The sequence below is a fragment of the Anticarsia gemmatalis genome, chromosome 4, assembly GCF_050436995.1.
Source record: "Anticarsia gemmatalis isolate Benzon Research Colony breed Stoneville strain chromosome 4, ilAntGemm2 primary, whole genome shotgun sequence".
NCBI classification, from domain to species: domain Eukaryota; kingdom Metazoa; phylum Arthropoda; class Insecta; order Lepidoptera; family Erebidae; genus Anticarsia; species Anticarsia gemmatalis.
The window spans coordinates 11014870-11041415 of NC_134748.1; the positions used below are offsets into that span (position 1 = coordinate 11014870).

Below are 26546 nucleotides of genomic sequence, written 5' to 3' on the forward strand. Positions count from 1 at the left end.
TAGTTATAGTACAATTTAATCCCGTTAATTACATTCCAACTCATTTTTTTATCCCATCCTTGTCCCGACAGTGACAAACGCAATATAAAAAGATTTATCAAATTTGGTTTAGTTGCTCAAAAGTTATGCGCGTAGGTACCTACATACATTTTGATTATTCATTTTTATCTATTAGCACTTAATTACATATATGGTAAATTTTTTCCTACACTGATACGCAGCAGGAAGCAAATAGAAACGTAAAGTACGGAAACAATTCCCGGTAAAATACTTACTACTTGAATGTTTGTATATTTTCTGAATCATTTTGTCCAACAGGTACTCTAATTTGGGTAGAGGTAGGTAATAACTTTATAAAAAGACCTCTCCTGATTTTCAGAGGTAATTGACCTGTAATTAAACAAAACTAGCAAAACTAACATTTAAACTTTTTCTAATAGTTTAAAACTTTTTGCTTTTTAATAAACGACAACACTGCATACTTGTCACTTGTCATGTCAGAACGGTTAACGCCATCTACCAAAACAGCGCGTACTTAACTAAAATGTTGTTTCTTGTATACTTATAATAATAAGAAGAATATTCATATTAATTTACAAGAAAATAAATAAAACAAATAATTTCAAAAACAAAGAAAAATAAAACAAACAAAGCACAATATTGACGATTTGAACAAGCACAGCTGTTCAGCGCGTCGCCGCCATTGTTATTTTCTGTCTCTTTTTACATCGCGTCTTCCCGGCCTCCCTCTCCCCCTCAATTCAACCAGTTTCGCTCGATTTTCGTGGCGTGTGGACGACTATTCGCGGCGCGGCTTCAAATTATACGGTCTCATCCTTTGTCCAGGAAGAAGCTTAAGCCGAACTCTCCACATATTTACTCACAACCACGACTGAAACTCCTCGCTCAAACGTGAATTAACTGGTGAAAATCTACAGGTGTCCCGACGTTCCGTGTGTTGTTCAGTGATTCCCGCATAGTCGATCGAGCATGAATAATAAAGAAGTAACCGGTGATATTGTCGTGTGTCCACTGGGAGGCGAGGTCTGGTGATCGAGCGCAGTGTCGAGGTCGTGGGGTTCGCCGTGTGATGAGTCTGCGGTGACGGCTCGCCGCTGAGCGGTTGGATGGCGGCTGTAAGCGGCCCCGCGCGGCACTCTCGCGTTTCCATGAGTGTGTCCATGTCGCTGATGCAGGGCGGTACGCAGAGCGCGCCGCAGGGCGCCATCCTGGCGGCAGCGGCGCCCTACTATCAAACGCCGGCCATCCCGGCAGACGTGCAGCCCGACCGCCCAATCGGCTACGGCGCCTTCGGAGTTGTATGGTTAGTCAATACCGTTGTTGTTGTTTATATTTATCAACTATCTCTGTCATCAAAGAAAACTTATCTGACTTATGACTACGAGTTTAGTTATCCGTGCATGTTAGTTTTAAAGTTTACAACTAGTTTACAGCTAGTTCGTAATGAAGACAAACTTTTGTACACATTTAGATCTATATTAAGTGTTTGCTTGAACTCGGCTCTTATATTCGGAACACGTCCCTACTTATGTAGTTTTTTTAGCTTGTAGTTCTATTGTGATTAGCAGGTAGTCTTGTGTATTGAATGCCCTTAGTTGTGCATTGTACTTGTAAAATATTCAGCCTTGATCCCGATCCTGATTAATATTCACATAACCTGTTTATAAGTTTATTGCCTGCACACTCACTGGAGCATTAAGTATTTCTTACTTTATTTGAATTTTAATAGTTTTTTTACTTTTGTTAATAGGTCACCTACCCTCAGATCAAAAATCATTAAAAAATGTTTTTATAACTTTTACTCCTAAATCTGAGTTAGGTATTTTTGACAAAAAAAAATCATTGTGATTCAGGGTTTTTCATAAAAAAAACACACCCAGTAGGTTGGTAATTTGTTAAAACCTGATTCATATTTGTTTCCATATAAAATGCCTTATTAAAGAATCTAATTTAGTTAAAATTCTTTATACCTACCTAGGTAGTAGGTAGGTAGGTATGTAGTATAACACAAAACAATATTTTTACATTTATAGGTAGGTAGGTACCTACCTACCTAGGCAAGTACCTTTACAAAGTCAAACTTTTCAATACATATTTAATACCTTCATGCCTACCTAATAGGTATATATCATAAATAATAGAAAAAAAAATTAAACAGTAAATACCTAGGTTTTGACCTATAAGTATTGAATTTATTAGGTACTTACCTATTTATTAAACAAATCAAAGCAGTAATTATAACATCTGCTTCTGGGTATAAAATTGAACATAAAACTTCCTAGGTACCTTTAAGTAAAGTTTTCCAATGCTAAATACCTACTATGTGTGTGAGGGAACAATCACAATGCACCAGCTGCCGTGTGCTTTCATGAACAATATTTTGCAAAAACTAAATTCTTACATTGTCGTTCTTATCGAGCTCCGTTTACGACCTATAGCGCGGAGTGCCCATATTCAAGAGTTTAACATGTCAATCTAGGAGGTTATGTAGCTTAATATCAGTTACAAACTTTTAAAACTGCTATGAAATGTTATGCAAAAATAAACTTAACTAACTTTTTTGTGTAACTATTAAAACTTTACGTTGGCGGTAACATTTTATGTCCAACACGGGTATTCGTCCGTCGATCGTGACTCCGAACAAACGGTACTTCTACCGATTCCTACCAAGTCCTAAAGTCCCAAAGCAATTTAAAGTAACAAAGACTATACCGTTATCCCGGGTATCGTGTAGTTGCCACCTAAGTGCCAGTAAACTCGTCGATAAGTAAAGCGCACTAAGCAATTATTACTGCTTTCGACTTGGCTGTATTACGAATGGAATTTACAACTTCTGAACACGATGCACTCGTTAAAGCGAGAGAAAGCCACGAATCCACTTCGAATTGTGTGATAGTTACAGATCGGGATCGCTTGTATCGAAAACCAGATTTATTTTTATTCCTTTTGTTGTGTATCAGTTCTCAAACTAAACAAGTTGTGTTAGATATCCAAAAGTTTACACGTGCGCAGTTTAGGCTAGTTCACTGGTCTAATCTGCACCAGTTGCCTTCTGTAAACACGTGGTGTTTGTACCGGCCGGCGACGAGCATTCGATTCAGCGTGAACGACATAAGAGCGGTTTTCAATATTCATGCTGTCCGCAATCGAATGCACATTGCGTCCGCCGGCCGAAGACTCCCTTCGTACGAATCAATGCTCTATTACTAACACGTTTAGTTTGCTTTTGAATTACAAGCTTAGATATCTGTTATCGAAATGGAGGTAGTGAATGCGTGCCCGCAGTTCGCAAGCTATCTTCTGTTCTAAGCTGGCAAGCTTAAGGTTGACTTTGTAAGCGGAATGATCACGAATCCTGAAGTAGTGCAGCGCTCGTGCACCGGGGGTAGCGGTTGTTAGGTATGGGTGGATGCTTTGTGTCGACTCGTCGTGCGTAGGTAGGTCTCTCATGGCGCTTGCCGCGTCGATTGTGTGTGAACGACCGCGACGAGGGGAGGCACGCCTGATTATTCCGAGACCGCGTCGATCGCCGGTCGAGAGCCCTAAAACCCGGTCTGCTCTGCTCCCAGCCCTCCTTCCTCGTACACTCGTCCGTTGAATGCAAATAAGGACATCTTAACATTAACATTTTAGTTATTTTCTCTCCTTTCGGTGGGTTTTAATTTATTCTGAACCCGACTTTTCTGTATTTAGATAGCTTGCGTGGTCGTGCTTATAATAGCCATGGCTAGATATCTTTTTAGTGAAAACAATACGGTTTCACTCTCTGCTCATCTTAGCATGTAACGAGTCCGTTTCGTCATTGGTCGACGGTGACAAGACAATCACGACAGTGCGTTGTTACAACAGTCTGTACCTAATCATAACAACTAGCACAGTGGAAAGTAATGAAACGTATTCTGCTAGCATCAGCTTACCTAGATTCGCTACAGTTGTGTACTAGAATCGTTAAATTAGTGCTTACTTTTATAAATATCGTGTCGCCTATCTAACCGAGCCCTGAATGTCACACGTTGACCGTGAAATATCATTTACAAGCGTGTTTAAATAATAAATTATCACCTGTTTCTAGCAAAATTAATATTGAATTCACTCTATGACTCAATTCCACTTATAGGAAACAGTTTAATTTTTCCTTAATCCTACAACTACATAGTGTGAAATAGGGGCCTATTGTATTTTTAGATATTCTTATAATAATTAAAATACGTAGGCTGCGAAATTATTTCATTTTGCTGTGTGTGTTTTAAAACGCCAAACACTACACACAACCGCAATATCCGTGGATAATTTAATATGGAGCAAAAACGAAAACAACCTTTTGATTCTTCGATTCCACGATCGCACTACCTGCATACCAATTGAGGACAGCGATCATATCAATACACGAATCGATGAACTTATGCAGGCTAGGGTCGTCTTATAGTAAATTAATTACCTACCACAAGCGTGCGGGCTGATTGATCGGGGCTGCGCGGAGAGGGAACCGCGCCTCGGGTCGCGCCTACGGTCTCCACCCTGCTAGCCGTGTCTAATTGCTCCGAGCCAGTTGAAAAACTTGATCCATCCGCCTTTATGGCGAACTCCGCCTCGAATGAAGTTCTGAACGCTTTTTGTACAACACTTGATTAAAAGTACTCTGTCGAAAAGTTTACACCAATTTTCTCTTGTTCATACATTTTTGTAGCAAGTATTTCGTAGCTTTTTTTTAAATTCCTTTACTTTGAACCGATATTATCTTTGCCGAATCTATTGCCCTGAAAAAGATCCTTTCATATTTTCAGCATCAAAAGGTTTTTTATAGGGTCACAGCTTCATAAAGGTTCTTTTACCTGCTGCTGTTGAATGAAAAACTATCGTATTACCTGCATAAGTCAAAGCGAAATAAGTTCGTACCGCTTGAATAACTTTAAGAATTCTTAAGAGTAAAAAAAGATTGCTCAGTGAACGATTTGAGTAAACTACGCGGTGGTTAAACGAAATAGATTTCTTTAATGTTGGTTATGTTCAGTTTACCTAGGTCAAGAAAGCATGACAAAAGACTAGTGGATGTTGTACCGAATCGGTAGCTGCGACAGTTTTTGCCCATCACGATTTCCAAGATTCTAACGAGTTTCACTATGTTCGACCGGATCTTGTTTCAGCTTACTATTTTCATTGTAATTGTACTGGATTTGAATAGAGTTATTCTTTTTTTACTGAATATAATATTACAATGACTCCGGTGAAGTATTATGTGGGGTAAGTGTTCACCCCAACCGGCTTCATTGCCACATTACTTTTGTATAAAAACGGCCAGTAACGCTAGACAAAAGAGGTAATAACTTTGAAAACCTTTTGCTACTGAACCTAACACAAAGGAATCCATTTTTGTTAATCTCGTTTCAACACGCCTGGCAATGAGATCTGGTTGCCTAATTGTATGAACTTGGAAAAATAACTCGTACTGCCTTTTTGTATTTTTACGAATAGTATTTGTACAAAGAAATTGGCTTTGTATGTTTGAACGTGTAAAGTAGATGAGATAACGGCGGCATTCGACGCGAGTACCGGCAGTAAACTGGCCCGCTTACGGTAACCAGGTCACGGGGAACTTATAGTTCGTACCGGCTATCGTGCGTGTATTATGTGACATGACATAATTTAATTGTAAGATAACCAACTTAGATGTTCTGGAGAGGCTCCGCAAGAATGGCCTTGCACATTGTACCTAATTTATCCATGTTCCCTGTCTTAAATTCTCTACGAGACGGGAACATGCTGGGAACACGCATTCAGATTGTGCAAATGCTATGTTTAACTGCTATGGCTGCTAGTTTCACCTGACCTTTCGAAACTGTAGTTAGTGTTAAAAAACGCCACTGTATTATTCTTTCTTAATGCAAGCTCAATTAAGTATTCTAGACAAGGCAATTTAATCACCCGTAATGATAGAAAACTAATCAACCGACTTTTATAGTCCAATATAAAGTAAACTGCAGTTCAGTCTTTGCAAATTTATTTTAGAAAATGCAGAAGAAACGACTTTCTCGTTCAGTCGTAATAATTTTAATCGATATTCATAACCGCCGAGTTCGCGTGATCCGTTAGACACGTCTCGAATGACTTCATACCTCATGAAATCGTGAAATAACTTTACTTTTATAGCTCTAAAATATATTTTATATAGAGTTCAAAGAGTCTCAGTCAAATATTTAAGAACTATAGAGACTCCCCGCGTTGTGTGAACTAAGAGGGCACTTAGTTGCAAGTCAGCCATTAACCACAGAGATTTTTTTGCTCCATCACTGGCGACCGATAATTGGTGTCGTGAGAAAGAAGCTGTGATTGACTGATATCGGATTAAGATTTAAAAGTCGATTTCTTACTGATAAAGTTATTCACGGCGCAGGTCACGACTGGTTAATCACCTGATTTACGGGCAAGTAAAATAAATAAACCAATATCTGCGATCCAAATAGATTAAGGGAACGACACGTCAATGTATGGCCTGACATATTTAGTCCATTAATATATCTTGAGCTTATCGCATCCTGTTTATTCGCTGGCTCCTTTATTGGCAAAATTTTAATGGAGGTTTAAATGAAAACAGAGCTATCTTCCGTGTTTATATGGTTTGCCGTTGCAACGTACACATTTCTGTTTTATGAATTCCTGTTTTCCTTATCTGTTTCCCTAATCCCGGGAGCGCGGCACGCAATGACGTCACCGCACGTTTGCATATCAAGTTTGTTTCCAGTTATCGTACCTACACACTCGCTATGTTGCTTATTCGCAGTTTTTTGATAAGCCACCTTGAAATAGGAGAGTGACGCAGAATTTATTAAAATTTAGACATTAATTTTCAAAACTATTCTTAACCATTAATAACTAAAGAGAAGAATTCTCAGACGTTCACTTCTCAGAAATTGTTAGAAGTTTGGTTATTCTAAAACAGTTTTAAATAAATACAATTTAGGCTGTATCTTTAGTATTCCCAGCAAGAAGTTTTCGTGGTTTAATGTTTTGAATTTGCAATAATTGGTCACCATTTTTCGCACAAGTTTTAAATTGCCATTTCAAGGCACTGCTAAGTAAAATGTTGTTTAAAATATGCCTAATATGGGGGCAACTCTATGCATGTAAAAAAAGAAACAAATAACTAAGTATCTGTGACAATAGAAAGACATTTATCTGACCAAATACGCACATAACATGTTCTTAGTTATATTACAACTAGGCTCTTTTTATATATGTTTATAGCAATGATAAAAGGTAAGAAAATAATATAAACACTACCTAAATGACACCCACACACACACTTTCTATTCGCTATTTCCCGGGATCATTTCACGCTATATTCCAGGAAAAAGCGGTAGCTTGTTATCACACAAAGATTTCACAGAATCTATAGCAAGAATATACTACAAAAGAAAAAAATACAATATAACTTAAATAAGTAACATAAGTACGCATATAATAGCGGGTCTTAAACACGATTGAAAATTATAGATTTGGATACCTTATTTGTTCACCGGACGTTTCGATCGAATTGCATCGACCGTGGTCACAGGCTGACTGATGTGGATTAGAATATTATGTGTACAAGTCGCGAGAGTTTACAATCGTTAACATACGCATGTAGATAGCTAGACATGTTTAATTGACTGTCCACTTCGTGAAATTGCATTTCGCTTTAAATTCTGTCAATAAACGGCCTGGCTAGGATATTGGCTGTGCCAATAAGCTTGCCAATAGGATTACCGATGTTATTAGTGCATAGGGGAACGCTGACCCTCCCTCGCAGCCGTTTAAAAGGGGTGGACTATATTGCGGCCGCTGATGAGTGATAATACATTCTTTTGTGATTAGCAATTGCTTGTTTGAAATAGGGAAAGAACATGCATCTAGTATAACCTGGCAACAAACACGAATATTTATTTTATTTGCCTTGGATTGCTTGACGTTTCGGCCTAAGTTACACTGACCATAGTCGCCAGCTGACTGTCGACAGGTAACGCGAAAGTTTTAAAGCTATGGGGATATGCACATTTTCATTTAAAGACTCTTGTTTTCACTGTAGTAAAAATATCCCATTTCGTCGGATATATTTTCCAATTCCTAGTAGTACAGAGCTTCAACTAGGCTCGTTATAAAAGTCTACAGCGCTACTGCGAAAAAAAGCCGCGAGAGGCAAAGAGAATACAGTCCGTTTTTCTAAAGTAATCTTGATTCATTCAAGACCAATAATGAACATGGGCTATCAAATTGTTTTTATTGCCCAAGGTCATCAAACATTCAATTAAGTTAGTAGTTTATTAGATACACCGTGGGAAGAGATCATTTTAGAATTTCTAATACACGCAATAGTGCAACAGTGTAACACTCTTTCTTTGTGTGTTTTCATGAGACTTGAACAGAACCGACGTTTTTGTCTAACTCTGGTTTGGGCGGTAGTGAATACGACTGCTGATCGTGAGATCCCGGGTTTCATCCCCAGGTCGGAAAATATGCTTTTGATCTATTTTGTAATTTATATTACATTATTCTCAATAGTAGTCCGGAGTTTGGTAACGTGCCCGGTATGTGGCAATAAGCTCGTTCCCTATATCCTGGGACTATTCATTGTAAAAGGCGAATCATTTAATACACTACCTACATCTTCAGGTATCGTGTATGTATGATGAACAGAAACCACACATTCGACCGGTACGTTCTGTTCGTGTGCAATAAATCTTTACAAAGTTCAAGGTTTCGTACTAAGAGCTGCAGTTTTATTTACCGAAATCTTCTTACCTACATGCAAACATCGTTCTGCTTTGAACCAGTCTGAAATTGTCGATAATAGCTGTGAAAAAAGATAATTACAAAGGTAAATGGAAAAAAAAGTTCGTTAACCAATAAAATTAGCGAGTAGGTTTTAAAGTTCTACTTCGACTCAAGTTTAATTTGATGCCGATATGCATTAAATAAATATCTTGGTCTTATCAATTCTCAAAAATAAACTGTGACAGTATAGCAAGCTTGTGTGCTTTGTAATAGTGCTCAACCAATAGATGAAGGTTATCGAAATTGTAGTTGTATAGTGTGTGATTTAAAAACTTATATCTATAGAGTTTTATCATTTATGTGTCTACCTATTTGTAAAATTCTAAAATAACAACACGATTTCATATGGTTTAACGTTCATGTATATATTGTTTGCAAGTCTACTTGTTTTGTTTTATAAATACACAAGTGTTAACTGGCAACAACTAACATAAAACTGTACTGTTTTGCTCTGTAAACTGTTCGGTATTTATTTCCGATATTACTTTTGTAACTTGGAAATAGTTTTCTGTTTCAAAAGGTACAATTTTAAAATACGAGAAGCTAGCGAATATGAGTTAGGGATACTTCTTCATCCTTCAATAATCTTTGCAAATATTTATACAAACAAGCGTTTCATTACTTTTGCATTTATGTATAAAATAATAATGAATTGGGCATAAGAAAATTCTTCGAACAAAAATCTATACTAATATTATAAAGCTGAAGAGTTTGTTTGTTTGTTTGTTTGTTTGAACGCGCTAATCTCGGGAACTACTGGTCCGATTTGAAAAATTCTTTCAGTGTTAGATAGCCCATTTATCGAGAAAGGCTACAGGCTATATAACATCACGCTACAACCAATAGGAGCAGAGTAGCAATAAAAAATGTTACAAAAACGGGGAAAATTTTGACCCATTTTATCTTATGTGACGCAAGCGAAGTTGCGCGGGTCAGCTAGTACTCTATAAGGTTCGTGATTTTTAGGTAACATTTCTAACTCTGAACAAAGGCGTGTTGTGTGTGAGACTACGACATGTTCACAAGATGTTCTATGTTTACGACAGTTTAATAACATACAAAGTGGTGCATGTTAAAGATAAACCGGACCAGTAGTCTGGAAAATTAACAAAACAATGCCGATGATTTGGCTTGACATCAAAACGTTGGTACTGCGTATCAGACAGTTTCTAATGATAGTATCACTCGGGATTCATTGGCAAGCTTACTGGACGCGGCTTCCCCGTGGCTACCGGCCACGGTTCACGTAAAGTTCACTCAACCTCGCGGATTTGTTTATCAGAACATTCGGCAATGTGCGTGCACGCCGTTTACGTGCCATTGACATTCGCGAGTTTGCATCCAGATCGAAATAGCTCACGCCGTATTATTATTCACCATTTTATTGAGGAACTTTATTTTTATCCCACACTCGAACGCTTGTAGTAAGGACATTTATTTTATTTCGCAAAATAAACACACTATAAATGCGATAGACGAAATCGTATCGATTTGAATTTGAATTCGTTTGTCGTTAAGTAGTTAGTGAAATGCGCATTAAAATACGAAACGTTTCAAATACCTAAACCCCGAATATTTGTTGGTCGTTATCACTAAGATCTAGGTACTTATCATACTACAAATAGTTTTTGCGCCTGAGGTTATTGACTTGTAAAACGTTCGTTTTATCTTTATCTCCACTGGTCTGGGTACCTACTACCTACCTTAACACATCTCGCCTTCGGTTTATATTCAAGGTCACATGTTAATATGTCAAGACGTTGGACTTCTGCCGACTTTGTAATACTATACTGTCTTAAGAATAGTACTAAAAATAATTATATTTGCATATTCAAACAATAGATAGAATTTAGTTCTACTTTCATTTGCCTACGGCCAGTTAACGAGAAAGTGGAAATTTGAGGAATACAATTAAACCGACATTACGTTTCATTTCGTTCAAGCGCTTGCGAAATTACCCTTCTAAGGCTTTCAAACGTTAGAATTGGTATATTTTGGGCTTCCTTCCGCATACCTAATTCTTTGAAACGAATTCTACTCATTAAAATATCTAATCTCTTAGTTATTATATTGAATGAAGATAACTTTATCAAATGTTAGTTTATTATACATGTGACACTACTTATTTAGATAAAAATATTCAGTTTCATTTTCCATTTTCGCTATGTATCGATCTCACGCATGCTGGCAGTCGGCTTCCTCCCGGAGCCCGGAGGCGCTCCATTGTGCGTGCACGGGGACCGCACACCGCGTCCTGCCTCACATCAATCACTTCCTAATCGAATTTATCAACGTTTGAACACCGCTGCGTGTTTCTGCCTCTAGTTACCACTGATTGCTGCACTTGCCACATTACGAGCAATTTGAAAACAATCATAGTCGACATTCTTTTCCTTTGAAGTAAGTTTAGCCGCATATTCTCGGTGATGTCCTTTTCAAATATAGTTTTCCATTTATAACTTGACCGTGGAATTATTACTTAACCTAAAATCGATCGTAGAACGCGGTTGCTACTCCGTGAAGAGCCCTTCGAAGTGCAACAAAAAATCCACGGTAACTTTATGCGACCTGCACTGAAGTTAAAGTTTGTTTGAAATTCACTCCGGTATGCGGCTTGAAATAGCAGTAGGGGCCTTGAATGTTGTGTAATCAAGGTTTTATTGTCATAGGATATGTATAGGGAATTAAGTCAAGGCTATAACACAGTTTCAGTAGTTTTGTATTTGCAGAGTAAGTCAAACATTTCGCAAGTAAATTTTCGTTTCTTTGAAATTAAACACTTGTTCATATTTCTGGGTAGTTGCCATAAAACAAACGTTAAGTTCCAGACAGTTTTTCAAATTAATTTGCTCGCAATGTCGCACTCTACTCGCCAGTGTTAATAATATTCTTCGGCCGTGGACTGCTCTAACACATTTAGTATGCAAGGAGCGTGACCCAAGTTTCCGTTTTCGACCCCCATGTGAAAACGTTTACACAATGTCAAATTGCCTACCTGGCCGTTGCAAAACGCGGCCTTCCTGCAGTCCGACCATTGTCGACGCCACGATGTTAATATCACCGATAACTGTATCTGAATGCTCATTGTTCCAAGTTTTTGTCTTCGACGACAATTGTGAAATTTCCCATTTGTTTGTGGGTAATGAGGAATTTATGTTTGTAGAGATTCCGTACGGAGTTATTGTATTGTCAATCGATTGAAAATATGAGATATTTGTACGTATCATTTTAATTAATAATTGTTCTCTGTATTGTTGTTTGATAGCAAGAAAGAACTACTCGGTAGTGTAGTATGTCATAATTAGCGACGCAAGTTATGCTGCCGCATTGCGGATAGATTTGATTCGAATAAGACTGCAATAAAATAGCATTTCGCTATGCTTAATATTAACCTTTAGCTTAATACCCTCCGTAACATAAATTTGGTCAGTTCACGGTACTAGAAAACAACAATGTTCCTTTGCAGTTGACCTCTTCGGCTGTAAATCAATGCCCGTACCCTTCAAAGCAAAAGTTATTAACTTACATAAGTCACGGTAAGCGCATAGCGTATTATTGCTTAAGTGGCCATTGTGTCCGTTTTACCCATAACTCGTGGTCCGTTAGACGGATACATGCTCGCAGTATGACATCACTGATGCTCCTCACCAAATTGTAGGCATTAGGTCATTGACACACATCACCTCCCAGGGCTCGTTGCTGAGCTAATTTAACTGAATGACTGTTATCTCGGATTCCGTACGAGCGTTGTTCTACTTTTCAAGGATTTACGAGTCTAATATTCTGGTGCGTGTGTTATCCTCAAGGTGTTAGGGGCCCTGTCTTTTCGTTGATTACGGTAACGGTGTTTGGTAGATGTATACTTTCACGTAAGAACGCTTGTTTTTAGCCTTATGTTGAAAGTATTAAATTGAGGTTCGTTAGCTTAGTTACAAACCTTATTTTTTGGTTATGTTTTGTGTAATATAGTTTAAAAAACAACGTAAGCAAAACGAGATTTTTGTTGGATTCGAGCACGTTTTATATCGTACTATTAATGATTAGCGTGCTTATTCCAAATTAACCCCAAAATAAAAGTCCTAGCAATTAAAAATTTGGCTGCTTATTGCGGTACAATTTTTGACTGCACGACTTGAATTTTTTGTGAACAAAAGTCCTCCGTCCGCGTGGGCCCTTAATGCGAAAGGTAGGAAATCCGTCGAATATTCGAGAACGATTCAACTCTGAGAGGAAAAAGCTACACAGACGTCAGCCGCTTATCATCCCGTGCAAGTTGCGTGTCAGACAACCGAGGGAAAAGATTGTAATAGTAGACGAGAGATAGGCTTGCTAGCTGTCACTACTTGCTGCTTGTTACAATGTTAAACTATCATTATCTTTATGTAACTACATTGTAATTGCACAAAGACGCTTCCATGGTTTCTACAGCTGTTGTTCATGTGATCTTATCAAATAGTTCTATATTTTCTTCGATGTATTATGTTAAATTTCTCTTAATTAAATAACACTGTATGTTAATTATGTTCTGCAGCCGAAATTCTTGAGAAATGGTACCATAAGTCGCTTTGAAATGTGTGTAAATTTTAACTCGTAATTGTTCTAAAATTCTAGGTACTGAATAAAGTATGGTATTATAAAGTACCTGTATATATGCATCGTGTCCTAGACCTTTCGTTTGGGCTCGTGGACAGCGTGAACATTTTTTACGGAATAAGTCTCATTCTAATTCTTTACAGAGAAGCTTTGTCGTTGATTGTATATTCAATGCACGTCGGCGCTCTCTTTTCCTTTTCTGATGATTGTAAAAGCTACTATCCGGATTTAGCCGTGACCCTGGATGTTTTTGTGTGGGCAGTAGGTAATTAGAAAGAGTGATAGTAACAAGAAAACCTTTTCGACCATTAATACTTAAATGGTGTCGGAATAAGCCTCTAGATCTTTGGTAAAATGAAATCGCGAAGATAACATTTTTGTTAGATAGGTATCTTTTATCCAAAAATATCGTTATACTTCCTTAGCACAAACAGGCTTTGTTTCGTATTTGAAGAGAAAGAACTCATTGGTAGCGGGAAACCGCAAGAAAACAGCCAAAACGTCCATCAAAAAGTGTCAAACGTCCGTCAAATACGCGTCAACATCGTCGACGTTGATTTTAAAAATATTGCCATTGACAATAGCTGGCGATTCATAAAAGTTTGCACTCTTCAGTCGGTCTTTATACTTTTTACAATACGTGTATGTAACGCTGAAGTAAATTCTGTGTGACATGCGCGCGTTCCGATGCGTCCTCGCCTTGGTACGTTCGGAATCCTTAATTTAACTGCTCGATGCTCGCTCCCGGAGATGCAGTCGGAATGAGCTTCCCGCCAGTGATTGCATTCGCACCCGCTTCGTGACTCCAAATTAATGTCGGGTCTTACGTGCGACTGTTGCATACTTATCTACGAGCAGCAGGCTGCAGGCACGCCGGCTCTGAACCGCTTTTTGTACGTCTACGTTGTGATCTTGAATGCTTAGCGTTTGTTTGAACTGCACTCGGAACTTATCTCAAAATAAAACAAACCGTATATTGGTATAATTCTTTGTACGACGTCAATTTTTATTCTTTTAATATTAATCTGTCTTATGCAAATATCTAATGTGATTTTCTGTTTATTTCAGGTACGTACTTGATGAATAGCCCACACTTTTTCTCGTCTGAGTAAGTTTTTTCTTTAAGTAATCCCATGTCACGTTTTTGCACGATTCGTCCGCTTGCGTCAAAATTTAATTAGTCGCCCCGTCTGAATCCCAAAGTCGAGAAACATAAACGCCCTCAACAACCGTTTAATATACGTTCCTCGACGTCTTTTACCAGACTAAAATAATCTATAATTTCAGAAAGATCTTATTACTGTAACCTCGAATGAAAATATAAACTCATTTTCAAACGAGCCAGACTGGAAATCGCCGATGCTAAATAAAAAATGAATGCAAATCTTTTCAAGTGCAATAACCTAACATTAACTTTTCAAAAGATTTCAGATAAAACATTATTTATTCAATCTGTAAAATATTGGTCACGTAAATCCTTACCGCCCCTCCCACACATCTTCATTCATTCAAGCGTGATTGAAATAATTACTGAGCGCTTTTTATCGCCCAAAGCGCTAGGAATACAGCGTCCTTAACGCGTATTTAATAGTCGTGCAGGTGTTAAATTAATTACTGTTTCCACCTACGAACCGAGCGGGGTGTTGGTAATTACGCGTTACTCTTTGCATATAAGGGAAGCAGGTTCGACGGGATAGTCTAGCTTTATCACAGAACCGGCTTCAGAGATCCCGGATCTCTGTACATCGCTATCTAGTTACGGGGTGTAAGGTTTCGGCGACTACGCGGCGCTCGCACAATGAAAATTCACACAATCTAGTTCCACTAGATGTAACTTATACCGCGCGTTGTACCACACCGACCTGGTGAACACAGACAACGCGGTCGCCTTTCATGACCAGATTAACGGCCTTTTTTACGACGTTAACTGACAGCTTAAACTCATTTTAAAAGTTATTCCTGGCAACAAAGTTTTAATTTCCTACCCAATTAACCGAATTGAACTGAGGGAACTGTGCGTTATGTTTGAAAGAAACCCTTACACGAGTTAATATTTAATTTATAATACGATTGAAATCTAGAAACGTTTGTTACTGTAAATTGTACTATAGATGTGGGTTAACATCATTGTAAGTAATTCTGTATTTATTCAGTTATACAACCCTGGAGCTTTACAACTTATTTCTATAACACATTCAACGTAATGTTTACTCTTATTTATTATAGGTTTACCTTTGCGCTTTGTATCGAAAACGAACGTTTCAAACTCGTTGTGCTTCTATTGAGATTTTTTTAATGTCCAAAGCATCACGTACCATCATGGTTACAAAGGAAACACCGGCTGACGGTCATTTATAATAATAATAATAGACGACCGCGACCGCTGCCGGTGCATGTGATTGATTGATGCAGAACCACTTCGACTCGAGTGGCTCGAGATGGACCAGTCTTGAATGCGTACCTCGGCCTCCCTCAAACATATTCCATCAAATTACGCTGCAACTTTGATCGGATTTGTTAAATTTTAACGTCCCTCACGCGTACCCCAGCTCCGATACACGTGTACGCAGTATTTACGTGCCATTCGCAAAACGTGACTGTTTTTCCTTGTTTGTTTACGCATAGCAGCTTTGTGTCCCTCGCCTGGCGGGGACATTTTTTAATATTGTTAAATTACGCAATAAACTATTGAAATATACAAGGGAAAGCTAGGCATTCGCGGGGTAGATTTGTGTTTGATACGTGTGAAGTGAAGGCAGGCACCGAGGCGGCAGATGCGGCGGAGGTCACCGCCCCGGGACCGACGCAGCTGGATATTAAGCCCGGCTCTCGTTTTTGTGCTCCCGGAGTCCACCGTCTAGAAACAACAAAAATGTAATACTAGTCACATCTCAGATAACGTTTTATACGGAAAAGATCTGATCACATACCGAATTTTACCAGGCTCTAAAAAGTTATCTAGGGCCGTTTCATTTTTATATCGCCGCCTAATGCGTTACGAATTTTAAATTCAAAATGTTTTTCTTTTATCTTGGCTGTGAGCGGGTACTTCGTGACTTGCCCAGTCTATGCGGTCGACGGCGTGGCGTAATTTTCTCGTTTTAAGTGGTCATTAGTTCCACAGGGACAGGGACTTTGTCTGTCGCACGACCATTAACTATACACGCATACCCGCATGCTCGCCCCGTACAACTCGGAAACTTCTTTATGACTAACGATCCAGGGTCCTTTCTGTGAAATATTCAAAAAATTCGGGCACGTCTCAAACGTTTGAAACAGCTCAACAATGTTTCGTTGGCTAAGCGGAGATACTTTATCATTAGTTATAAGAGGGTTTTTGCGATGTGAACAACGTGCCCCTACGCTGCTCGCCGGGTGCGGTGCTCGGAGTTTGGGGTGCGTTCACCGCAGCCACGCGATCGATGCCCGGCCCCAGGCCAACTGAGTACAAAGACCCACCTACCAGAGCTTGTTTTCATTTAAATCATAAACTGTGAGACCCCACCAATGTTCAATGTGCGCACTCGGCTACCACTTACCCTATCACATTATTGTTAAACATTGAACCTATTGATTTTTTTCGGCGCGTAGACTCGCAATTGCCGTTAAATGAATTTATAGTTTCGTCTCGTACAAGTGGCTGGATGCTGGGGAACCTATTCTACGATGTTTTCTCACCGTCTACGTGTTATACAGCATCCATTATAGTCGATCACCTTGTGGTTTCTGTTCATAAGTATTAACGTTTTAAGTGTGTACCGTCACGCCAGCACCCAGACAAGCTTTTCTTTTCGATAAGTATTGCGTGCTACAAATAATTCTGAAAATTGCTTACTCATCGATCTGAGTCGATACCGAATCGGCGGGGCGGAGGTGTGAACGTTTTCGATGTATTTTAATTTGATGTGATTAGTTAATCTCGGTAATTTGGGTGTTGTCGGCGCGAACGGAGGTAATGGTGAACGGAGCGAGATAAACGTCTAACTACCGATGGCGGGAACTTCTCCGAACGGACAGCCTACAAACTGGTTTGTTACACAGGTACACGGCTAAAAATTATACGTAGACAAAACCCGAACCCGAATTTCGACACCGTAGAACGATCCTTTGACAAAGGCGCATTCCGATCGCGTATCACCCTGACACAAAGGAGACCTACTGAAGTATTTATTATCGTGACGCTGGTAATAATAATGTATTGCCGTGTCGGGCTTTATGTGGAATCGAGCCTGGAGAACTTGGCTTTTTGTGAACAAAAGTTAGGGTTTGTCCTCAATTTTACTTTAATATTAAAAAGTACGTGGTATGGTAGATAAGTATACGTTATCCACTGAGGATCCCGTTGACGAAGCCCCTTCCCCCTACATTATAAGCACGAAGGGAATCGATACCGCTTCTGTCGTGTCCCACGAGTCACGCTTCGCGCTTCCCGGTACATTTTTGTCTGTTTTGTTTTTAGTTTTATCTCGTTGTTTTTTTTCTTGAAGCGTATTGTAAAGAAACTTAACTTAATTTTATGTATGACGCTCGGGATTTCCAAGTCACATTCAGTTGGTACACTCGCGAACAAGATACGAAGTGTACAACTTAGCATACAAACTTGTGGCTGACAATACCCTCTCAAGCGATAACGTGCCAACTCTTGACTCTGTAGGGAACTCTTTCGGGAGATATGTTTTTAATTTCCGAAAAGCGCCTTTACTATAAAACTCGCCCATCGCGTCTTCAAAGCCTAGGTTTGTTTAATAACTTTCGTGCTCGCTCGTAAATTGCTTCTCACCGGCCCCTCCGACGATTTAACGGCCCTTTACGAGACTAAAGTGCACTAAGACTATAAATAAATTATCCTTTACAATGCCGCTCGTCTTATGATTGTGTTCATTAGTATCCGTAACTACGTTTTGCGCTTTTGCAAACGACTTTGAATTATATTATTATGTACTTTTTTTTCATTCTCGTTCATATGATTCGAATTCTAAAAGCTATGATGTGATCCCATTTCGAGGCTCGGTCGGGACCGGGGAGTGATTGGAATGCCCGCCGGAAACCGCATCAGGTAAAGCGATGCGATGAACCCGGACTGTAAAGTAAGGCTGGGCGCACACTGCGCCGCGGTTGTTCGTCCCGCCCATGCGCTCCACTGCGAAAAAGGCACATTAGAATAAATTAACTCAAAATGATGACGAACCGGCGCGTCCGGTTGAGTTTTATTCGGGCGATGGTCTCTTGTAATTAATATAGGTGGTCGTATGAGTGTGTCGACGGATGAATTTTATGTTTCAAGAGCGGAAGCGAGATTTACTGTCCCGGTCCTTCTGTCGCACATATACGCTCTCGTTAACGGTAGTGACAACTTTCAATTGGAGTATGATATTCCCACAGTCTACATTCGCTAATTAAAATTGTTCTCTTGAAAACCTTACTCGGCGTCCGCTCAGCTTATCTTGATTAAGGTTTCGGGGTTGTTGATCTGCGAAGTGGGGTGTGAGCGTAGGTTCCCCCGCGCCCGCCGCGCCCCGCCCGGGCCTTTATGGCCTGCTCATTCATCGGTAACTGCGCCCTTCAAGTTTTCGCGACCTTTAAGTAAGAATGGAAGCAAGGACAGATGTTTACTAACCGTTAAAATGGTACCCACTGAGTATCTTTATAATTAAACCATTATCGTCTTCTAAAAGCCTTGCAATATTAACGATATTGTTTCAATAATAATGCGTACTGTGATGAATTTGAAAGGTATTGCTATTAACTTTACTCATTAGCGTTTGCTTTATTTACGCCTACAATAATATAATATTTGATATTTAAAAATAAAAAATCTAATTTCGTCCAGTCAGGGTACTCTGACCAAATATGTTTCTGCGTCCAAGTAATCGATTCAAAGGATTCGATGATTCATAGTTTATTCACAATTGTATTATATGAATTACGTGGCGCGAATAGTTACAACATTTTGTTACGACTTTCAATTTTAAACGGTGCGAGAGGCAGTAAGAGTAGAGTCTGGTTAATTGAGGGTGAACAATCGATTTGTTTTACATACTCGAGAGCGTGTATCGTGAGATGAATCGTATCGCATAACCGATGATGAATCAAACATAGAATCGATTTGTCAGTTTTAATAAGTTTCGAGGGAAGAAGTCGAAGCGAGAATGTAAGCCTAAAGTTTTCTCACATGTCATTATACCAAAAGTACGACGAAACATATTATTTAATACGACAGACGTATCTCATGATTATATTTTCTCGCGAATACGGTTCTGTGCACAGTTTAATCATGACTTAATTAGTTTTGTTATTAAATTGGATTTATTTAGCGGAACCTCCTGCGCTCGGTGCATTCGAAACATAAAGTTAATCTTCAGAAGTTATTCGTACGGCTTTAGCACCGGAAGTGTTAATAGGGAAGGAAATGTGTTTGCTGTTTTAGTGTTATTGTTTTAGATATTTGGGATGCATGATACCGCGTCTCGTAAAATGACAAATAAGTATTTTGTTATTATTAACAATGAGATGATACATTTTGTTTATATTCTTCCCAAACGAATGTATTTCTGTATCAGTTTGGAAAGATACCGGTGACTGTTAGTTGACCCATTCCATGGTATTGTGAATCTCTTATTTCACCACATTAAATCACTCTAGTACACGTAATCGGTGATCCTGTATGACGAAATCTTTGGATGCGAATGAGGCAAGGGAAGTTTGTAATAATTGTACCAAGTGACGTTCTTTGTTCTCTGCCTACCCCTTTGGGAAAATGAGTGATATTATGTATGTAAGTAAATAACTCTACAATTATTTTATAACATAAGCCCCCCATTCTTTAAGATTAAAGCAGTAAATTCAGAACAAAAACGCTTCTAGACTTTACAAATCTTACTTAGTTATATGCACTTTGTTATATTTCTATTCAACAAAACTACGTGTCAAGTTTATTAGTTGCCCCAAATATCTCAAGATGCATGCCTTAACCGGTCCACATCGATACAATTAAAATATATGAACGGTGAGTCACAGACACAAACGGACAATAACTGGGGTTAATATTTCGTAAGTCGCTTACCTGTTCCAATGGTACTACAAAACGTTAGTCACTTTATTAGTTACCTTGTAATTATGTTAGGTTATGAAATGTCAGCGCTAGATATCTACCAATCATTTATTTATTTATTTATTTATTTATCAGACTTAAATCTATCACTACAGTCACAAAGACTAATGCGATAGGCAAGGAAAGGGGGTGCTTTTTGCGTATGTTTGTAGTTCAATACCCTTACGCGGACAGTTTTGATTACGATATGTTATGTTGAGAAGAGCGAATTAGGTTACTGATTAGCTTTGATTTTCTGGTTACTATCTGGTTTTTTTGTTTGACCGCGATGCTATCGGGATAGCATAGGACCGAGGGCTTAGCTTCTGTTTGAAGTTTGTAGAAGGAGATTGCTTTTATAAGGCAACACGAAATATTATTGCGAAATCGGGAGTAATAATATGTACCCTAATAAAAATAGTAGGATAGCATGTTGTGAATTAAAGATCGGCACATATTACGAAAATTGATTATATCTGTTATATTTATGTTGTAATCTGCCACTGAATCTGTTAGTTTTGACCGCTAGTTTCATGGGAACTTGACATTTTCTACTGACTGCCCTTTTACAAAGTTAGAGTTAACGCAATGTAGTCTGTCATTCAACTACTCCAAGATTCCATTTACTTTTTCAGAAGCGACCATACACGTCACATATTTATGCAAGTACTTTGCCCAGCGATGTTCAAAATATGGCGTTTAAAGCGTAAATAAATTGTCAGTTATCCTTCTGCGTATTATTAGTCTGTTGTCAAGCCGTCGACTGCAGTTGTTCAAGCCGGGGGCCTTAATATTAAAGGAAAACAACGAGATCTGTTTGATATAACAATTTCTGTGAATTTCCCCGAATAGCCCTTGAAATATACGATCTCAATATTACAGAAATTGATATCGTGTACGACAAACATATTTAATGAACGTAAAACAACTATTTAATTAGTACTGATATGTTCTGATACGAGGAAATACCAAATGTGCTTGATATCACGTGATAAGTTCTCAGTAATGACGTGGACTATAGGTGATTTGAGGTTGGCTGTGACGTCACAAATACGATAGGGAGAACAAATCCGTATTGAGATTTTTTGCATCGGTAATATGGTTCAATCTGTCAAACACAGAATAATGTGAATTGTTGCGTGAAGTTGCGTCAAAACAGACAATGTCGTTTTAGATTCTAGAACAACTATGAAAGGGATATTACTGTGTTTTGTTAGTTTTATTTCTTTTTCTAATTGGCCACTTTAAATCATATGGCCTGTATCAACTTCTATTGTAGTGACAGAACACTTATGAGCTCTACTTAAAATTGAGAAGCATTCCAGTATTCGGCCGTTAGTTAAATAGTAACTCTATTATTAAAACGAGGTTTATTAATAGTTCCATGTTGATTGAAATGTTTATGGAACGTAACTACTGTTGGTTTATTCTCAACTGTCTTCGTAACTTAACCGAACTACTCATTAGACTTGAAGAAGACTTGAATCCAGAGATTCAGAATTCTGGTCTTACCTTCGCGTATGTTTTCTTTGCTGATCTTTATCTTAACCTTGGTTTGTGTCAGTGCTAGAGGTTCCTTCAGATATAAAACGTACAATACTACCCAATAGATTTATCAATATAAATCAATGGTAATCAATACGCGCATCGTGTTTGTCGATCGCTTCCGCACTAGGTGCTGGCACCCACCGATGTAGGTTAACTGCCGGGCACGCTGGCAACGTCCCGTGTATCCTACACTGTTACACGATGTTCATAGGACTAGTTCCTACTAGGCGCATACCCTCTCTTCCTACCTTATTTATGGGTCCACCAACAGCTGACATTATTTATTCCATCTTCTCCTAGTTTTCGATCTGTTTAGTTTTAAGTTTTTTTGTAATGTATCTCCATAAAGCATAAAGAATCGCTGAACATCATTTCAAAATAAAACTGGAGTGGTTCTTTAAAATATCAAAGCCGACTGCCTCTAAGCTACTTTATTTCCACATTTTGTATGTGAATTAAACAGTATTAGCTCAAGGGTGATAAACATATATATAGTAACCTTTATCATCAAAATCTGTCACCTGCAATCACGAATTTGACCTATCACGTAGCAAATCAACATATTTTTCCATTATAACAGTACTGAAAATCCGATTTCAGTGGAAACCAGCAACGCTATGTGACTTATTCATATATCAAAGTAATTTCCTACTGTAATGTAACGCGAAGTGGGAACACTTCATTTTAATAATAGTAGCTACTACCCACTGTGAACTAGCTCATTGCATAATATCTGCCTAATATACCCGTGCCCTAAAGCGAACTGAACACGCGTGGTTTCCACCGCAACTTTGATAATAAACCGACGCTCTTTGTTAGCTAATGTTAAGTGACGAACGTTTACGACCACTATAAATTTACACTTTAATAGAAATCACTACCGCTATGTTATTTCGCGATGCATTAATGATATTGATCAATAAAAATCTATTTATTCATGCGCATTGTCATACATAACTGTCTATTCGCGAGTCAGTTAGATGACTATTTATAGAACCCAGTGGGCTTACCATCGGTTGTAATATTTTCGCTACATTTGGTTCAATAAAAATCCCGTTTAAGCGATGATTCAACATGAGTTCATTGTCCTAATTCGCACTTCCTAGTTTACGCATATTGAAATAAAACAGCCTGAAGCCACCTGGTGTTAATGTATACAACATTTTTAATCGATCCCATAAATTTTATATTTATCTTAAGTGGCGAGTGCTTTATTTTATCTATTTAAGATTTGAACTAACTGCAGTGTTGTTAGACTGCAGGGCGGTCTTTTCGTATCGCAATCATGACATGAAGTAGGTCGGGCGGTGGCTGCAGTGTGCCAACTTGCCGCGGTCGCCAACACCACCGCTCAGCTGATCGCGATACCGCGCAAAGGTCTCTGGGTTAATCGCCCGCCTCCATTATACACTTAATTGTACTTATTATACACTTACCTGCGACGCACTTGGACGTAAACGGATCATTTCACCTTATTAACCCACTCTTTAAAAATATATATCGCTATTACCCGAGCTGCGTGGTCGGGGCTAAGTTTTGAGCGACTAAACGTTCTAAGAATAGTTTGCTGAATTTTAAGCGGCTTCTTCGTAACATGCTCCAACTTAGTGTCGCGTCTTACGAACTTTCAAAACGGTAGGTAGCGACCTTGTGCCACCAATTAATTATAGATTTTCAGGAATTAAGAATATAAAATCTGCCTACATAATCAAGGAATGGTATGAATTATAACTTTATCATGTTATTTATTGCTCCCCGGCGAGCTCCAATTAAGTCTGTATCCACCGAATTAAACGTAGCGACCAGCTGCGCGAGATAGCAAATAAGCGGCCGCTGGAGGGACAGGAGGGATCTTGTGAAAATATCGCCATGGCTGGGCGCAGGCCGCCGAGGGGTGTGGGCGGACCGCGGGCCGCGAGGGGGCGAGATGATTGATAGCGAGCTCGCAAACCATGGTGTGGAACTGCGGATTCATCTTTATAACCTAGTACTATCTGTAATGAGCATTCGCGATAATTCATTACATAATAACAGCGCAGACTGTTAATCACATATCTCAATAGACTTCAAATTACTATTTAGCGAGCACTCGAGAGCCTCGGGCTGTTGCGCCGCCCTCAATACGAAATTATTATCATTGTTCGTAGTTCAAACGCTGTTACTGAACAAATTGTTGCAACTATGTTGTTTTAAAATGTTGGTTTAGAAAACTTTATGCCAAACAAAGTTTGTACAGAGTTGCTCGATTTTACGGCTAGACTCTTTATAAAGGTTAATATAATAAAACCTTTGAACTTATTAATGTGTCGTATCATCAATCAAATGTCACTCGTGCGCATTAAAAACCTAGATAGTTTTAATATACATGGTTACGAAAACACTTTTCTACCTCGGTACTGATTGCGATTTCGATATCAAACAAAAGCTGTGAAAAGTACACCTTGTTTTCCTAGAAACGAATAAATCAAAGACACAAATACACAAGAGCGTATACCTGCGTTCTTCTATTTCGTGCTAGCCAGTTATTTATAGCTTTTATCCTTATCACAACATCTATGATGCATGATTTCACTTGACATATTTGTGTTCTAAAATAGGAGCAGACGTTCTACCAGAATAACACGCACCCATTTCTTTGTATTGTGTTGCGACATGACTATTTATAGGGTTAAGATCATTCTGGTTGTATGGAGATCTAAGAATAGTACAGTCTATTGCATCCCTTGGGTGCCGTGTGAGGGGCTCGAGGTGGTGTCCATCCACTAACGTAATTATCGAGTGAATGGACACTGTCCGCAGTTTCCACGTACCTGTTATAGTACCAACATTAAGTAGGATGACCGGCTATTTCCTGGTAAACGTGCAGATTTTTAGTAGCCATTTGCTGATCAGCGATTCAGGGAAGCCAACATATCGGTTCACGAAGCTTTAGTTTTGAGTTGATCTATCCCCGGCATGTTTTGAATGTTGATGTTTTTTATAGATAAATGTGCAACAGTGAATGCTAATTTTGGTACACAAACACAGCTTTTTTCTTGCATTGCCCCGACAGTTTCATAAAATATCAGAGAAATAAACGTAATTTTGTATAGTAGAAAAAGAGAGAGTTTAGTATTATGTTCTCATAATCCGTTATCACTAGAAAGAGATTTTTATTAGAAATTGAACATGTTTGCATTATACATGGAATAATAATTAAAATAATATCATTCCACATACGTTTTCAAGGAACAGAATACGATTTGCAATTGTAGTTTAATTAAGTAATGTATATTATAAAGAATTCTCTGAACAGTGATTTGCTTTGCTTTATTCCTTTTTAATAAAATAAGATTCCTAGTATATTCATTACTAGATTGATTGTGTGGTTCTGAAAAATTCATTTTATTTTGCTTAGTATAACGTTATTAGAAAAACGCAGTCAAAACCTACATATTTATATCAAAGCAAAACGCTCAAAATTAAGCCTTGTACATAGTTGTGTTTTTTAATGTGTATTTTTGCCGGTAAATGATCTTACAGAATCCTCCCACATACATTTAGAGTTATACTACTTCCTACAAATTAGTTCAACGTTATTCTACCGCTTAGTTAGCATAGTTTGTTATTAACCGGCGCGTTTTACGAGCGAGACCAACTATTGTGGCGCGCCTTGTTATTTTAATGACGAAATACGATATTTTCATATTTCGTCACTAGTACTGTGAAATCAGTGAAACAAAGTAATAATTACTAGCTGTAATTTTCCTGGTTATACGTTAAAAATAACCTCAAAGCTGATGAGTTCGGAAGTAACACGTTCACAGCACCTTGTTTACTGAAAGCGAATAGTTAACTACTACAAACATCTCGCAGTAAGTGACTATCGCTGTAGCTATGGCAACACTCATTCGATACGAGCTATCGGCGATACACACATCTGTGGGACTAATAACTCCTGTTAAATCGCGCGAGAGCCAATTTCGAAATGATCGAGGCGCAGTTTTGCGAATTTATATTATGGAGATGCCATATTGAACATCGAAATACAATCCTGTTTTACTACATTCTTTATCAGATATAGTACAGAAGACAAATAGGAAGATAAACTAGTTCTTTGATGACAAAATGGATCAACTTTTATTATGTCTTTGTTTCTGTGGTGTACAGGTAGTTGTGTAGGCCTAATGTTTACCCACGAGCTTCGCATACATATCTACAAACGATAGACATTTGAGAGGAAGTTTTTATTTGTTCCCAAGTGAAGGGAACGGGTACCGTTCGCCCCCAGTTCGCTTCCGGGCCGGGTGCGATGAACCCCGCACTCACACATTCAACCGTGGTCCCATATACACCCTGTACATTGTTACCACCTCGTAATTATCTTATTAACAAACCAATATACGTATGCCCGAGTTTCGCTCTTTTATTGTACGCGTAGAAATGCCTCCAATAAATTCCCTGTTTTGTGTTTGAATTAATAAATTCATGGCCCCGACTATTTTAT

At 38.5% G+C, this 26546-nt stretch overlaps 1 protein-coding gene across 3 annotated transcripts in view; it reads left to right on the forward strand.

Annotated features, from left to right (window-relative positions):
• The first annotated feature begins 779 nt into the window (after positions 1–779).
• The window catches only part of nmo (serine/threonine-protein kinase nemo), a 111975-nt gene continuing 86208 nt past the window's right edge, over positions 780–26546 (forward strand). For all 3 annotated transcript variants that reach the window (XR_012959460.1, XM_076113779.1, XM_076113780.1), the window contains exon 1: positions 780–1324. Coding sequence is in view for 2 of the 3 variants with exons in the window: in XM_076113779.1 (XP_075969894.1) it covers positions 1128–1324 (197 nt within the window). In the remaining variant the exon portion in view is untranslated. The remainder of the gene's footprint in view (positions 1325–26546) is intronic.